General features: G+C 56.1%; 1 protein-coding gene across 1 annotated transcript in view; it reads right to left on the bottom strand.

The window, feature by feature from the left end:
* LOC122386758 (serine/arginine repetitive matrix protein 1-like) overlaps positions 1-12,841 on the bottom strand; it is a 35,322-nt gene extending 22,481 nt beyond the window's left edge. Inside the window, exon 1 of the mRNA XM_043376305.1 lies at positions 10,364-12,841. Coding sequence (XP_043232240.1) covers positions 10,364-12,594 — 2,231 coding nt within the window. The 5' untranslated portion in view covers positions 12,595-12,841. The remainder of the gene's footprint in view (positions 1-10,363) is intronic.
* Between the last annotated feature and the right edge of the window lie 1,927 nt (positions 12,842-14,768).

Raw genomic sequence — 14,768 nt, 5'->3', positions numbered from 1 at the left:
CACGAGAACAGCTACAAAATAAAAGTCCGCGGAACTGCAAGTTTCTCGACCATATCCATCGCGAAATAAAGATCAGTATAATCCCCACTTTGAATGGGGCCATGAAAGGCACGTCGATTTAATAAAGTAATTGCCCATTTTACTGTCGATTCTGATCTCTATAAGTATTTAGGACGGTCAGCACGGATGGTAAAAATATGTATTTAGGCATGCCCAAGGCCGTATATAGGGGCATGAACAAGGCCTGGGCATGCCTACTAATGAATAATTATGCGAAAAAAGCGATTCAGGGCTAGCTATGAATAATGCAATAATGCCAAAGATTATCATTTGACGAGATGGCATTTTTGGGTAATTGAAAGACGTGATTTGGATATTCCATTCAAAATGGATTGCTTCAAAGTTAAAACGGTCAACAGCGCCTATCGCAAAATGACTTTTTATCAACATGCATCGGCATTGCTATCAGAACTCAGCACTCACTTCAGGACAGCCTCTGTCCTCGCTTCATAGATGGCGCTAGTGTTAGCGCCTGCAGCTATGCTGTACCGGAATACAAGACAACAAGCCGTACGGTACCAATAAATATCGTGTCGCTACAACTAAAACGTCCACAATTTACGGCATTTATCAATGTACAATGAAGCTATAACTTTGATATTCGACCAAGCTACTATTTCCTATAGTACACGCACAATAAGGGTTTCACTTTACGATTTTGGTAAATACGTGATCCGACCGGGCCACGGGTCAATTAGGTTTGAACCTGGCTGCATTGTGACCTGAGGCCTCTTGCACCAAAATCCTCTTGCACCAATGCTTGGATAATTTTGCATCGTATACCCAGTCCAAGTCTCAAATGTAACAATTTGCGTGCAAAGTTTAGCAAGCACATGTATGATTATGTATTGGGCTATTGCAAACAAATTTACCACCGTTAGATTAGCTTATTCTGAAACCGGTTTTTCGATTTTAGCTAGCTAGGTAGTTTGGTGCAAGAGGCCTCTGGTGATGTTATGCGCTGAGCTAAGAAGACACAATCTTAAAGCTTGCGGTATTTATTTCAGGTTTAAGCATATATTGTGGTGTCAGGGCCGGTGTCAGGCCCGTTTGAAAAGTTACAAGCACCATCGGTATCCCAAATCAGACTTGTCAATATCAGCACTCAACACGTATAGGTATGTACCTTTTCTGAAGACCGCTGGTGCCCAGTAGTGATGTCAATTACAGAACATCTGAATACCGATACCAAACCAAATCCCAACATAAACCGTAAGGAAATACCGATACCGAACCAACTTCATGACATGAGGGAAATATCGACTTTTTACCAATTTCTCAGTCTTCTTATACATTAGTGAGGGCTCATAATACCAACAAAATACCAAGTACATTAGGATTGAAATACCAAATACAAAGTTGGTATCGGTTTGGTATCGGTATACCAAAAAGTTGGTATCCGATTGACATCTCTAGTGCCCAGCTCGTTATGTTGTTAGCCATAACTAGCGGTACTTGCCATAAGTAAAACATTAGGCAAGTCAGCACCCCTGAGCCCGCACTAAAATGGCATTCGTATAAAAAGAACCTCCGCGACATCGTGCCGTGTATAAAGATGACATTCAACAAAATAGGTGCGGCATGCTTAAAACCCTGGCTTATCCACGCACTGAAGTGCCACGCTGACACAGTGATATCAATATGATCAAATGGCTATAGAAGATCATGGAACGTTACCGCAATAGGCATTAGGCCCTTCTCTGGCTCGCCCTAGAATTACTAAGGACATGTTTTCGACGTCGTTCTAACCTTTGTTGCAGCCTGGATAGCTGCAATATTGCAATGTGCACATAAGTTAATTCACCGACTCGGACTGCTCTGGATCTGAGACGTGCTTCCATGCACCAGCAGGGCAGCCAGGCCCGGCTCAGCAGCGTCACAATTAACGCGGCACGTGCAGTCGCCCCGTGACAGCGGCCAGACACGTGCCGGGGAGCGGATAACAAAGGATTGGCCACGCCTACGCGGCCATAGAGCGCTGAGGTTATGCGACTCACGACTTTAACTCACCGCTCACGGGTGACTCAAACCCAAACTCACCCAGCGACCGCTGGGCACACATTCACAAACACAGAGTGTCCCGTTCAGATCGATACCGAACCACTGCTCGGCGGCTGCACCCGCGCCGTGACCCAGCACTGACCTGGACATGTGCTCCGATCTGGGGCGGCGCGACCCCGTCATCGGGTCACAGCCGACCTGACCTGACCTGACACGCGTCTGCTGGGACTGAGTCACCACCGACTCCCGTAGTTCACCACTGTGACTGTACCACACCACCCACAGGCCGCACCCGCGCCGCCACTGCCTCGCCCGCGCCGCCGCCCGCCGCGGTCGATGCAGTGATGACGTCAGAGCTGTGACGTCACCATCGGCACCGTTTCGGCCTCGGCGCGGCTCACTTTGCCCGGCTGGGTGCGCACGAGGACACCGCAGCGGGTGGGATCGGCCCAGACAGTTTGGGGGTCGCTGGAGCGCACCGGCAGACGGAATTCTGTGCCGGGTGCTGGCTCCCAAAGGTAGCCACCGGTGGAGCCGGTTCACAGGCTAGAGGAGAGAAATCGAACAGCCGGTGGTGCCACTCTCAGCACGTCTGTCTATAAACCGACCTAATAACGCGCCAGGAAGAGAGCGACAAAAACGTGGTAAAGAGGCACTCTAAAGATAATCGGCAGATGATTAAATGAGCAGTGAAGTACCTATTTTAATCATTAGTAATTAAATCTGATCACAATCAGGTTTTCAGGCCGACGCTTGCAGTAGCTTATGTATGAGCTGAGGGAACAGGACCGAAGCCCATCATTGAACAGGTTTCAGCGATAAACCATTAATCACCGATACATATGATGGCCACCGCCGCGCCGGCCAATCTATATGCAGCAGGGCACCCGATCGGGCCACCGCTGTCAATGTCATGAGCTCAGCGGATTGGGGACAAGGCCGAAACTGACCGGGACCGGGTGGCGGCGCCGACCGCATCCTGTCCGCCTTCCTGAATCGAGTGTCAGTGAGCAGGCAATGAAGGATAACGGTGGTGGTCCGGGCCGGGACTGGGGCGACTGGAGTCGAGAACATTGCGCTGGACGTGTGCTTGTTTGGCGTATGGAATCGAAACACTCCCGACTATGTAATGTTTTCGATTCTTGAATGATGTTCAGGTGAATGCAAAATCTCAAGTCATCAGCAGAATTGATGCTCTTGTCACAACTGTTTACTCACTCAAATAGTTTCTGACAGCGGAAAATGACAGCCGTCCGGCTCGGTTATCCTCTCTACTGCTGTTTTGTTCGACGTTAAGTAATGTGACCGGGCCCACACACACTGGTCAGCGGGAGCGTGCTGGTCTGCTGGTAAAACAAAGCCCCACACAAGGCCGGTTCTATAATCGATGAACGAGGCCGTCGTCATTGTACCGTTCCCTTTGTTCACACGCTGTTCAGTGATCACATCAACAGCCACAGCATAGGGCGGTGGTTGCGGTACTATCCAAACCTGGCTTATCTGCCACCTAGCGGCCAAACTGGTAACTGACGGTTACCCTGCAGTCCAGCCGGTTGAGCATGGCAGCACTGTGCTTTGGAGGTCCCAGCTCAGTCGCGACGGCAAGTGGCAGGCGGCAGATCCACGATACTCTCGATAACTACAAGCTACTGCTCGTCTTCTCTGTGCTCAGAAGCAGCCCATCCGCATCCCTCATCACGCTACCCCGTCCGAGACGACGGCAGCTCTAACGTGCCGATACAGATGTAGAGGCGGGGCAAAGCCGGGAGCGGTCGGGGACATCCCTCCGGAGTCCGGGGACAGCTTGAGGGGTTAGCTGGCCTGTCCCTTCGAGACATTTCGATAGTATGGGGGAGTCACGGCTGTGTGTCAGTCTACAGCACCGACACACAGCCGGTAACTCAATCCGCATGCGTCACTTGCATCCACCTGCAAAATATTTTCAAGGTAGTGCATCATGCTAGAGGTTCTTATGAGGGTCGAGGGACTTAGACACCTGCAGTTTATGGTCGGAAGTCGGGATTCGTGTCTAAATCGGAGTTCCAACATACCAGATATTGGTATAGGGCAAATGGTCATAAATCATTTTTATTGTCAACAGTGAAAGCCTGATATAAGCAAAGTCTGCAAAGGAACAAAAACACAATAGGAATCAGGAGCTCGGGACCTAGAACGGGCATGGCATAACTCATCCCAAGAATAACAGTTTTAGATTGGCGATGCGTGGGAAACTGAGAACTCGAGAGTTACGATAGATCGTATATATCGAGCACAATGCGATCACACAATAACTGAGAACTCTTCACTGTTGGGCCGAATTTTTATGCGAGCATGGTTAACTTAAGATGTCACCCTAATTGGGTTATCAGTAAATGACTATCATGAAGATGACGATTGATGAGCCAGACTCACTACCGGGCTTAAGAAGGGAGATGAGTCTGCGGCCAGACCAGCAGGTACAGGGGCCAAACGACACGCCCAGGCATTTGGCTCCCATTGGTCGGCATGCTCTCGGTGACGTCAACGACTACGTAACGGCGCCTCTGACGGCACATTGCCCACAAATGTGCATATAGGGAAGGAGACGGCCATTTTAGTTGACAGCGGAGCGGCATTACATTGCAGGTGACGTCTTTCTTAGGGCGTGAGTACATACAGCTAAGTTCAAAGTTGGGCATTGAACGCTGAACATTACATTGTCAGAAAAGAGCGTTGAACAAAGAAGCAAATCAATCACAGCACTCGTAGTTAAATCGCTCAATATATGCCGGAACGAGACTGAGCAATACTCGTATAGCTAAAATAATCCCTGATTTTATATTAATCAACAAAAAACCGTCATAGCCCATAGGGATAGAACGCCAGATAATTACAGGATCTTTTTCCACTCTAGGGATGATAAAAACAATCCAACGTTACCTGTTGTCAGCATTATATATATATGACATACATAGACATACATAGCATTACCTTCGGTTTACGCGCCCCTATTGCGGAAAAAGATCTGGAAGATGTTGTTCAGCTTATGTGAGATCGAGCAGTAATTCAGCTTTTCTTTTAGCTCCTGGGTCTTCGTTAAAATTGTTCAATCACCTAAGAAGTAGCAAAGTTTAATTAACTATAAATTTGTCAATTTCTTACACAAGGGTCAGGTTTGAGGTTTCATACTGCTTAAGGTATCTAATGCAAACAAACGAACAGCGCGACGACCACCAGCAGCGGAATAATTGCAGCTTAGATCTTTTCGGCTTCTCGACTGGCTTCTCTCACGCATAGATCCACGGCTCAGACCCACAGCCGTCCTCCTATAGAACATCGGACAAATGAGATGCGCCCGCCACCGCCGCGCCAGTCGGTCGTCTGGGTTTCGTCAGTCCAGCACCATACTCGTACATGTCGGTGTCTACGACCGCGTTAGGCCGCGACCATAAACAACAGTCAGCAGAGGGGACTATCTGTCAGTGCCAGTGAATACGGCTCCTTCCAGTGGATGGCTCATGGACTTCGGATGTGTAAGCCAGCCAGCCCACGCTATTGACGTTTTTTGAGTAGACAGATCTGTCATACATAATTATTCCCATGCATTATGTCTAATAGGACGTACATATTCGTAAGATCGACAGAGCTGTTTGGTCACGGCTGAACAGGTCCAGCCAGGAGTACCAGACCAGTGGTCACTTATCGGTGACATATGGTCCAATGGCAGCTGTGAGAAAGTGAAATCGACCCCAAACTATGACCGATGAGCTGTGTGGCACGACACGCAGGCAGCCTACGCAGTGCACACCGGTTGGTGTGCGATCAATCAGCGTCACAAAACATCGCGCGACCTCGGCGGTGAGTGCCGTGCGTGGCCGGAGCGCGACACGGTCACGACACGGGAACACGACACGGGCACGTCACGGGTGACACGGGTACGTCAGTCACGACAGACCGACCGCTGCGACATCTGTCGTCCACTGTCAACAACTCTGCACGACTCAGACTCGACAACTCTGCATGCGACTCGCCATGGCCCGACATAGCTGGCTCGCGTGGCTGCACCCGGCGCGACCGGCCAGGTGCACGGACCGGCAGCGATGCAGTATGGCTCCGGCCCCGGAATGTGCCCCTGTCGCTGCAGCCAGCGGCAGACCCAGAGCTCCGGGTTATCGGCCTTACGCCAGGTTCCCACGGCATGGATGCAGCGGTCAAGCTGAGCCGTGAGCCGCGGCGGGAAGTGGGGCCCGAGAGGCGCCGTCTTGGGTTGGCGTAGTGAGTCGTCGTGGTGATTCAACACCGTGATTCGCCGCTAAAAGTTGTCGTCATAAGTCACCAAGCTGCTGATTGTTGTGCCTCCAAAGGTCGAACCATACGGTCCCGGGCCGGAGCAGGGAAGGGCGGTACCCTCATGGCGGCAGTGGGCGGTCGGGAGTCGGGACGCCCGTCACGGCGCGTGGCGCCCGGGCCGGGCGGGGGCGGGGGCGGCCGCCGTTCCCTCCCCTCCCCCAGCACGGCGCCTCCTCACAGCTGAGTGCGGCAGGGGCGGCTCCAGGTACGGTGGTGAGGAGGGCGGCGCTGGCAGCGGCGGGCGGCGGTCCGTGGAGAACAGAGCCGCTCTGGTGCTGTCGGACCGCACAAAAACCGCAGCGCCTCCGCCGCAGGTGCCGCCGCGGGCAGACATAAACGACGACCGGCGAAAGGCAAACGATCCCCGCACGCTGCGAGCGGTTTGAGGCCGGAAATAGCAGTAAATGATGACGTCATTGGTCGTCGAGTGGCGCTAATGCGACCATCCCGTCATCGCACTCGACTTCAGCCAACATCAGCGTCTAGCACAGAGCCACCAATCACGGGATCCCCAGGGCATCTATTTGATGAAGTCACTGTTGAGTGTTGAGTCAGCAGAAAACGGGACTGGTGACTCGAACCGCCGTTCAAATCGGCCGTCTGGCTAAAATGCGCGGCGCAGGAGATAAAACATGCTCCTGTTTTTATGCTTTAGTGGTTGTTGTCATAATGTCATGACAAGATGCAATTGTCACGCATTTGAAGTCTGCACGCAGTAGATGGTACGCAGTACGCACATTCAGAGTCGAAAGTGGTATGAAATGCCCGTCCTGGATGTCTTGAAATGGCATCCCCAGAATTATGGAAAAGCATTCCTCAACTGCCTCAGACCCAACTAAAACAGCATTTTGCTTGCATCAGCAATAGATAAGCAAAGCTGAGCTTGATAAGCTATAGACCGTGATGCATGGTTAGCATATGTGTGTCGTGCCTCACATTTTGACAAGGTGAGCCGCATAAAGCTGACATTACACATCAGATTATTGTCGAGGAATTCATTTATCTCGTGCCGCCAAGATGACGAAATTCAGATTTTTCAAAAATATAAACCATTCATTCCATTGCGAGCATAACATCATATAACATTTCGAAAACACAATTCGATATGCCTTCGCTCCCCTTGGATTGAACATTGAACTAAACAAACGAAATCACACAAAAAACATTGACACTCTTACGCTAGAGCCTGCTGATAAAAACGAGGTAGACCAAAAGAATCTTGGAAAGAATCTTGGACCAAACAACCCGTAAGGCATACGTAAGTACACAGTACCGAAACCATTACGGTGGGACAGAGCCGGCACTGATGCAATGTTATGGTATGGCGTAACTGACGACAGAGCCCGTGTTTACCTGAGATCTCTCAGCACCTGTGCTTCTTCAGCCGCCCCAAGTCTGAGAGAGCGCTGCAGACGGCGAGACAGCCTTCCGGCAGGGCCGGCGGTTAGTGCACAGATGGTCGCCTCATTCAGCTTCAGCCGGGTCTAAGAGGTCGGAAATCGAAAAGGGCGGCAGCCTTTACTTAAAAACAGCTCAGAAATCAGCCTCAAAGAGCTTTCGGTTTGCTACCATCCTGAAGCTAGCTCCATGAATGCCCTCCGTGAGCGTAATAGGCACCCCGGTCGTGACCCCGGGTGGATCCCGCCGGTGCTATTACCTCCGCCATTCAGCGGAAGGTAGCTGGCCGATCCGGCGGTCCCGATCTCTCCCAGGCAGCCGCCGGCGTCTCCCACGCGTGTCATGAGCGCAGCCCGGCCCGGCGTCCGGTGGCGATAATTGTTGCCTCAGCCCGCCCGGACGGATGGTCCACCGCCAGTCGGCAGACGAACTACCGACCAGTGCCTCCGGGGACGGAAACCGGCGCTCGGGCGGCGCGGCAGCGTGGCTTCTGAGGCCCGTCCGGTCGAGCAGAGCGGTCCCCGACTTGGCTGAATCGTCGGCCCGACACGAGGACAGCGCCGGACCGTGGCGACCCCAGTGACAGTCCGACACGCCCGTCACAGCGCAACAGTCAGCAGTCATGTCCGCCGTGAGCAGTCACAGCTGTCGCCAATCGCAGCGAGACTTATAGCTGTCCCAGCGGACACTTCGCACAGACGCCACAGACCGAGACATTTGTCCATTGGATGGTCATTGGCCATAGCGGATGGACACAGTGCTGCCATAGTCATAACTCAACCACAGTCGTGCCAAGAGCCATAACAAACAGCTGAACTCCGCAGCTATCGCCACAGTGTAGCTCAAACAGTCCGGACGTGACCCAAACTACGACTCAGCTCTGCACTGAGTCAATCCCCGACTTCCTGCTACAGCCGGGTTATCGCGGCGTAGACCGGTCTAGCTAGCCGCCACAGCTACAGTTTTGCCGTCCATGGTGTCAGTCACAACTCACAGTGCCCAACATTCATGGTACCGCAAACTATCACAGTTGTTATCCGTCACAGGAAACCCGGCCCGGAGGGGCGTCTTGGTGACGCTCTGTTGAACAGAATCTCCCTGTTTATGAAAAGAAGGAAGGAAACCGACCTTTGTTTTCGCCAAACGTTTACAAACAACAGTGAAAATTACTAGGAGGGCGAGGCTGGGTGAGACGGGAGACTACATTCTAGGTAGCAAGTATGCCTGCTAGATTGTGCGGTCTGTCGTCTCGTACTATTCTAAGAAATCCATTTTCTATAAAATCGGACATCGACGGCTGCGGGCTGATGGATGTGGAATGACTTTTCCAGCGAAAAAGTAAGCTTCATCATGCATATATCCAAACGAGCTCAACAATATTGTCATTCACTGCTCTGAAAATTTGAGCTGCTTTAAAAATAATTAAATATAAATGCCTGTCGTGCATCAGCATGACTGGAACCGGGTACAGGACTCTGACCCTCAGTTTATGTTCACAGGCCTATATGGGCTAGTTTTGTTTGTCGCTGCCGGTCGGTCAGACTGGGTGCGGTCCAGTCGTCTAGATCGAAACATTCACAGAGAGGGCTGCTGACTCATCAGTCAGCCCGTACCCGTGCATTGCTGCAGCTCTGCGCCTCAGTGACGCGCTGGTATAACCGGCGGTACTGTTAGCATCAGGGACCGTGGCGGTGCCGCGGCCTGCACGGGCACCCGAGGTGCAATGACCGCGGGCCCGCCCGGCGGCGGCGGCGGAACGGCGGAACGGAGCGGCGCCGCTGACCCAGATCAGCCGCGGAGCCGGGCGGAAGCGACTGCTGACGTGACACTGATGTGATCCCCGCCGCTGTCCCCGCCCGTCACCCGCCACCCGGTCCGCCGACCGCAGCCGCGGCCGCCGCCGGCCGCGCGGACAAAGAGGCCAACGCGCCGCCGCGTGCCGCCCTCATTGGAGACCCGGGTGACCTTCGTCGCGGGGCTATTGTTTTCGGAGAGACATGAGCGCCCGTTCCGACCGGCCTGACCCGATCGCCGGCCACCCCACGCCGGCCACCCGGTACACGGAACTCCAGTGGCCACCTGCCACGCCCGTGGGCTCGCAGCCCGCCCTACGAGCTAGCCAACTGTTGCCCAACGGCCCTCCGACTCACTCGGGGCCGCAGTGAGTGGAGAGTCGAGAGGCGCGACCCTCGCAGAGCCAGCGGCAAGTCACGCGTCCGCGGAAGCCTTGGCGCCGGCAGTTATTGTAATGAGTGGCCTGACCAAAAACGTCGACTGTGAATACGAATACGGCGCGCGGCTCCAGCGCCGAAAGTGACTGGACCGGTGTCTGGTGAAGGTCGTCCCGGCGCGCTCGGAGGCCGACCGGGCGACTCGGCGCCCTGGCTGTGTCGTACAGCGGAAAACTGGCCGCCCACGGCTGTCGGCCGACCAGACCGGCCAGAGCATGTCGTGACGTCACCCGGGCTGCCAGTCAGCACAAAATCCGTCCCTCAGAGTCGGCTCCCAGCCTCCCACGGCGCCGGCCGACCAAACCCACGGCTCGTGACTGGCACGGCGCTGGGCCCAAACTCACCTGTGGAGCTGCATCCGGTCAAACTCGGCCTCCAGCGTCCGGTCGAACTCTGCCTCCGAGTCAGAGACCAGCTCCGGCGCCGTGACGCTGTCCGAGTCTATATCGCGTGTCGGCAGTGACGGTGGCTGTCGGAGCCGCGACGACGGCCGGTGGGCGTCCTCCACCTCCTCCTCCTCCGTCAGGTCCCGCATCCAGTCCTGCTCCTGCGCCAGGATCTCCTCCACCAGCGCCTGCTCCTCTGGAGGCGGCCGCTCCTGCGCGCGCGCCCCGCCTCCCAGGCCCCGACCGGACCTCAGGGAGGCTGCTTCTGAGACGGAGGAGGCCGCAGAGGCACGCCGGGAGCTGCCGGGCCGCTCAGGACTGCCGGCCGAGCGAGCTGCAGAGCGCACCGATCGCACCGAGCGGGTCGGTGACGGCGTCATCCGCCTGTCGGGGCTCGGCTGGCGGCGCGGCGTCGTGCTTCCGCTCTTGTTGGGGCTACTGGAGCGCTGTGAGCGCGTTGGACTGATGGTGGCCTCTCGGTCGAACAGCCTGCCGGCGGGCCGCGTGCCGCCCGGCCGGCTGCCGCGGCGGGAGAGCGAGTCTGGTGGCATCGAGTCACGTGGGCTGTTGGAGCGTCCACTGCTGAAGCCCGTGTCCTTGCCAGAGTTGTCCGACTCATCACTGTCCCGGCGCGCCTTGTTGAAGATGCCGCGGAAGTGGCGGCTGTAGCCGTCCCCGCGACCAGCTGATTCTGGTGCTCCAAAACCACGTGCTGCTGGTTCGCGACGTTCCTCGCGGAGTTTGGGCACGTGTGGGAAAGATTTGACACGGGACAGGTCGCCGGAGTCCTCGGCGAATACGCTGCGGTAGGGACTCTGTCCGGGCTCAGCAGCCGGTCTGTCGATGCTGAATGACCCCCGCCGAACGGAGGCGGACTCTCCTCCAGTCGACCCGGCTGACGGCCGACGCCTGCGGGAAGCGCGCTCCAGGATCTCATCAAAGTTATCTCGACCGCCCCGAGGCGTACGATCTCGGACAGCTGGGCTCTCATCAAACGTAACATCACGAGTTTTCCGTGAGAAGACACTAGACACGCTGGAGTCAGGCGACTCCTTGGCACGGGTGCGCTCCTTCCTGCCACTCGGGAACTGGGTGTCACGGCTCGCCGTGAAGGACAGGTCAGGAGTGGACGACATAAACGTCTTGTCTCGGCCGCCCAGACCGGCCCGAGCGAACAGAGACGTCATGTTTTCGGTAGACTTTCGGAGACTGGCTGGATCTTCCCGGCCATCATCTGAGTAGACCGACCACCGACTGCTACCGCCGCCGCTGACTCGCTCTGTCTTCTTGCGCCGAGTGAAGGTTCCCACCGCGTGGGCGGGTTTCACGGGCTCCGGGCCGCGGCGCGTGTTCACCTGGAACACGGAGGCATCCTCGTCCTCCGGCTCGACATTGGTCGGCCAGGCGACGGAGGGAGCGTCCGAGCCACGCCCTCCCATCGGCTCATCCACGTCCTTCTCAAACGTGTTTGAGCGCTGGAAGTCGCACGGCGGCGTGGCGAGCTGAGCCCTGCCGCGCGGCGTGGCCGGCTTCTTCTCCCTGCGGCGGACCCGCAGAGTGTCCTCCTCTGGTTCATCGTCGAGATCAAACGTGTTCGAGCGCCGGAACTCAACACCCGGCGGTCTCCGGGCCGGAGAGACACGCTCCGTGCGACCTGAGGCATCCGAACGGCGCCTGTGGCCGGCCTCGGTCGAACCCGAGCGGGGCTCGCGCTTCTGGGGCTTCGACAGCCGGTCCACCAGTCGGTCGATATTGTTCGTCTTGGTGCGCGGTTTCTGCACGCCTGCCTCGTTGATGGAGGTTGAAGAACGTGATGTCGCCAGGCCGTGAGACCTTGCGCGGACCTCACGAACTCCGGCATGCAGGTTGGCCGTGGTGACGGACTTTGCGAGCCGGCCGGCGCGGTGCCGCCCTCCGCCCTCCAGGGAGTCCCGCTCCCAGCCGCCGGAGCTGTCAGAGTCGTCACTCTTGTTGTAAGTATTGAGACGCTGGTAGGCGCGCGGGTACGGGTCCACATCGCCGCCAAACACCTGTTGCACCGACCGTGGCGATGAGAGCGGTTCCGCCGCGCGTGGCCGCTCCTTCACGCGAAACGTGCGCTGCGCCTCGCGCTTGATCGTCACTTTTTGTTGGACAGCGGAGGCGGACTGTCGTGTCTCGACACCTCCCCAGCGTGAGCGGGTCGCCATGTTCTCACACAGAGTCAGCCGCGCGGTGACACCAACACCAAGCTACCCACCGCACCTGACGGAGCCGACTGCCGCCGCCGGCTGTCCACCACTCTCCCCTCGCCGCACACTCGGTCCTCGCGGCCGCACCGAACCGGTTCTCACTGCACTGCTGCTCGACTAGCACGGCGCGTGGCGCGTCCGGGCGGGCGCGCGGTGAGACTGGCGCACCGCGCCGCACCGCGCCGCCGCCGCCGCCGCCGCCGCCGCCGCCGCCGCCGCCCGCCGCCCGCCGCCCCCGGCCGTCACGCCACCGCCAATCGGCGCGCGAGAGTGACGTGACGCGCGACTCGAGCGCAGGGACACGGTCACGACAGAGTGACACGGCGCCGACGTCAGTCCGGCCGGCAATTAGAGGGATTATCTCCGGCCAGCTATGTGGTTTGGTCCCTCTGAGAACAAACAATGCCGGAAGGTGGAACGGCCGAACCCGAGCCGACTGCCTGCTCACCCCATCCCCGCCGCGCACGGGCGGATTCAGGGCACACAAACAAAGGTGCACACGCTCGCACAGAAAAACAGCCAACAAAGAATCGAGCATGCGTTTCGATTACGTTGCAAAAGCAACAATGCTGATTGGTAGCCATGCCTATTGTTCAAGTGGTTGTTCTTTCTCGGTAGAACCTAACCAATGTTTTGTTTTCTGTTCCACAACTACTGTCGCCCCTGCGCCCTTCGACGGCCGTGTGCGCCCACCTGTGCTGGTGTGTGGGTCGCCCGGGCGATATTTATGAGCGCATTGGTCGGTCCTAGTCACTGCTGGTTAGTATGGCATTAGAAATGACGTGTGCGGTGCGCGGGTAGCCGCCGATCCGCAGACGGCCTGCGGTTCCGTTTCGAAATGGCGCTCGGGGGCGGCAGCGGCGGGCGCTGCTCGGACCATATCGAGTGGATCGGACGGGTCCACCGCCCGGCCGGCACCAAATATGGCAGACGGGGTCGGCAGGACTGGTGACGTCACGGTCACGGGACCGCCCTCCGGACGGAGGGGAGGGGTGACGTATAGACGAGACCGTCCGTCTGGTGTCCTTGACCCTGACACAACCCTGACGTGACCCTGGCGCCGCCCCTGGTCACAGCTGCTGTCGGCGGCAAACATGTGGGCTGTCGGACTGTCGTCTGACAGCGGTTGTCCGGCGGGCAGCGGCGGGGCAGCGCTGCCCGGACGCCCCGGACCAACAGTTTAAGCCGAGTTCGATATCAGCTGGCGGACCGACACCCCAAGGTCGCCGTATATCGACACGGGTCGGCCAGCACCAACTGGACCCTGGACCGTGCCGGACAAACATCGATCGGGTGTTTCCGAGTTACCGCGTGCCAGGGCGCGGCGCCACTGCAGGAAAGTCGAACTGCAAACGACCTTATGGTGCAGGGATACGGCTCCGTATGGTGCCGGAGAAAATGGTCTGTCCGGCGGTGATCAGTATTCTTTGCCAGGTGCCTTCAGATGGTATGTCTGTGGTTCAATTAGCGCCCTGTCTGATGTCCAACAGATCCTTGTCAGCCTTGAACCTCAGCTAGATTTGTTTGGTCAAATGGCCCATCGCTTAAAATAAGTGCCCTCAAGTTATGGGCAATCAATCATCTTCACCGGTTTAATGCCCGATGCATTTCGCAATGACAATGTAACTACGACTGTTCAAATAAATCGCATCGCATCAATAACGACTGAGCTGAACAATCTGCATTTTATACCAGTTTTAGATAGATGAAGCAGCCTTGAGCCAATCAAATTCTTCCCTGCGGATACCTATCCAGTTCCAAAGAAAGATTCACTCGATTATCTTTTTATGAGCTTGATACATCAAGTCATCTAAACTAGATGCCGGCAGCGCTCTTGCGTTGCCTTGGGCCAGAATTGGAGGAACGGTGCTGAGGGCACACACCGGGCAAAACCACCGAAACCCAGACTGAGCTTGGACTGAACCTGAAACCAACCGAAACATCCCAAAAATGCTTGAAAGCACGCGAGATTGGTGTGGATATCTACCTACAGTAAGATATGAATTAACTGCACGTGCATAGTTCATGCCCCAGGCACCCCAGTGCAGTCATTTTCATGACATCATGTAGCGTGTGTCTAGTTCTATCAGTGTACCGACTTTTGTGTCGCTAGATCGACGTTTCCCGGGATC

This window comes from Amphibalanus amphitrite, unplaced genomic scaffold (assembly GCF_019059575.1).
Source record: "Amphibalanus amphitrite isolate SeventyFive unplaced genomic scaffold, NRLGWU_Aamphi_draft 000261F_arrow, whole genome shotgun sequence".
NCBI lineage: Eukaryota > Metazoa > Arthropoda > Thecostraca > Balanomorpha > Balanidae > Amphibalanus > Amphibalanus amphitrite.
Note: the sequence above shows the minus strand (reverse complement) of the source record. Positions and strands in the feature narration are given on the sequence as shown.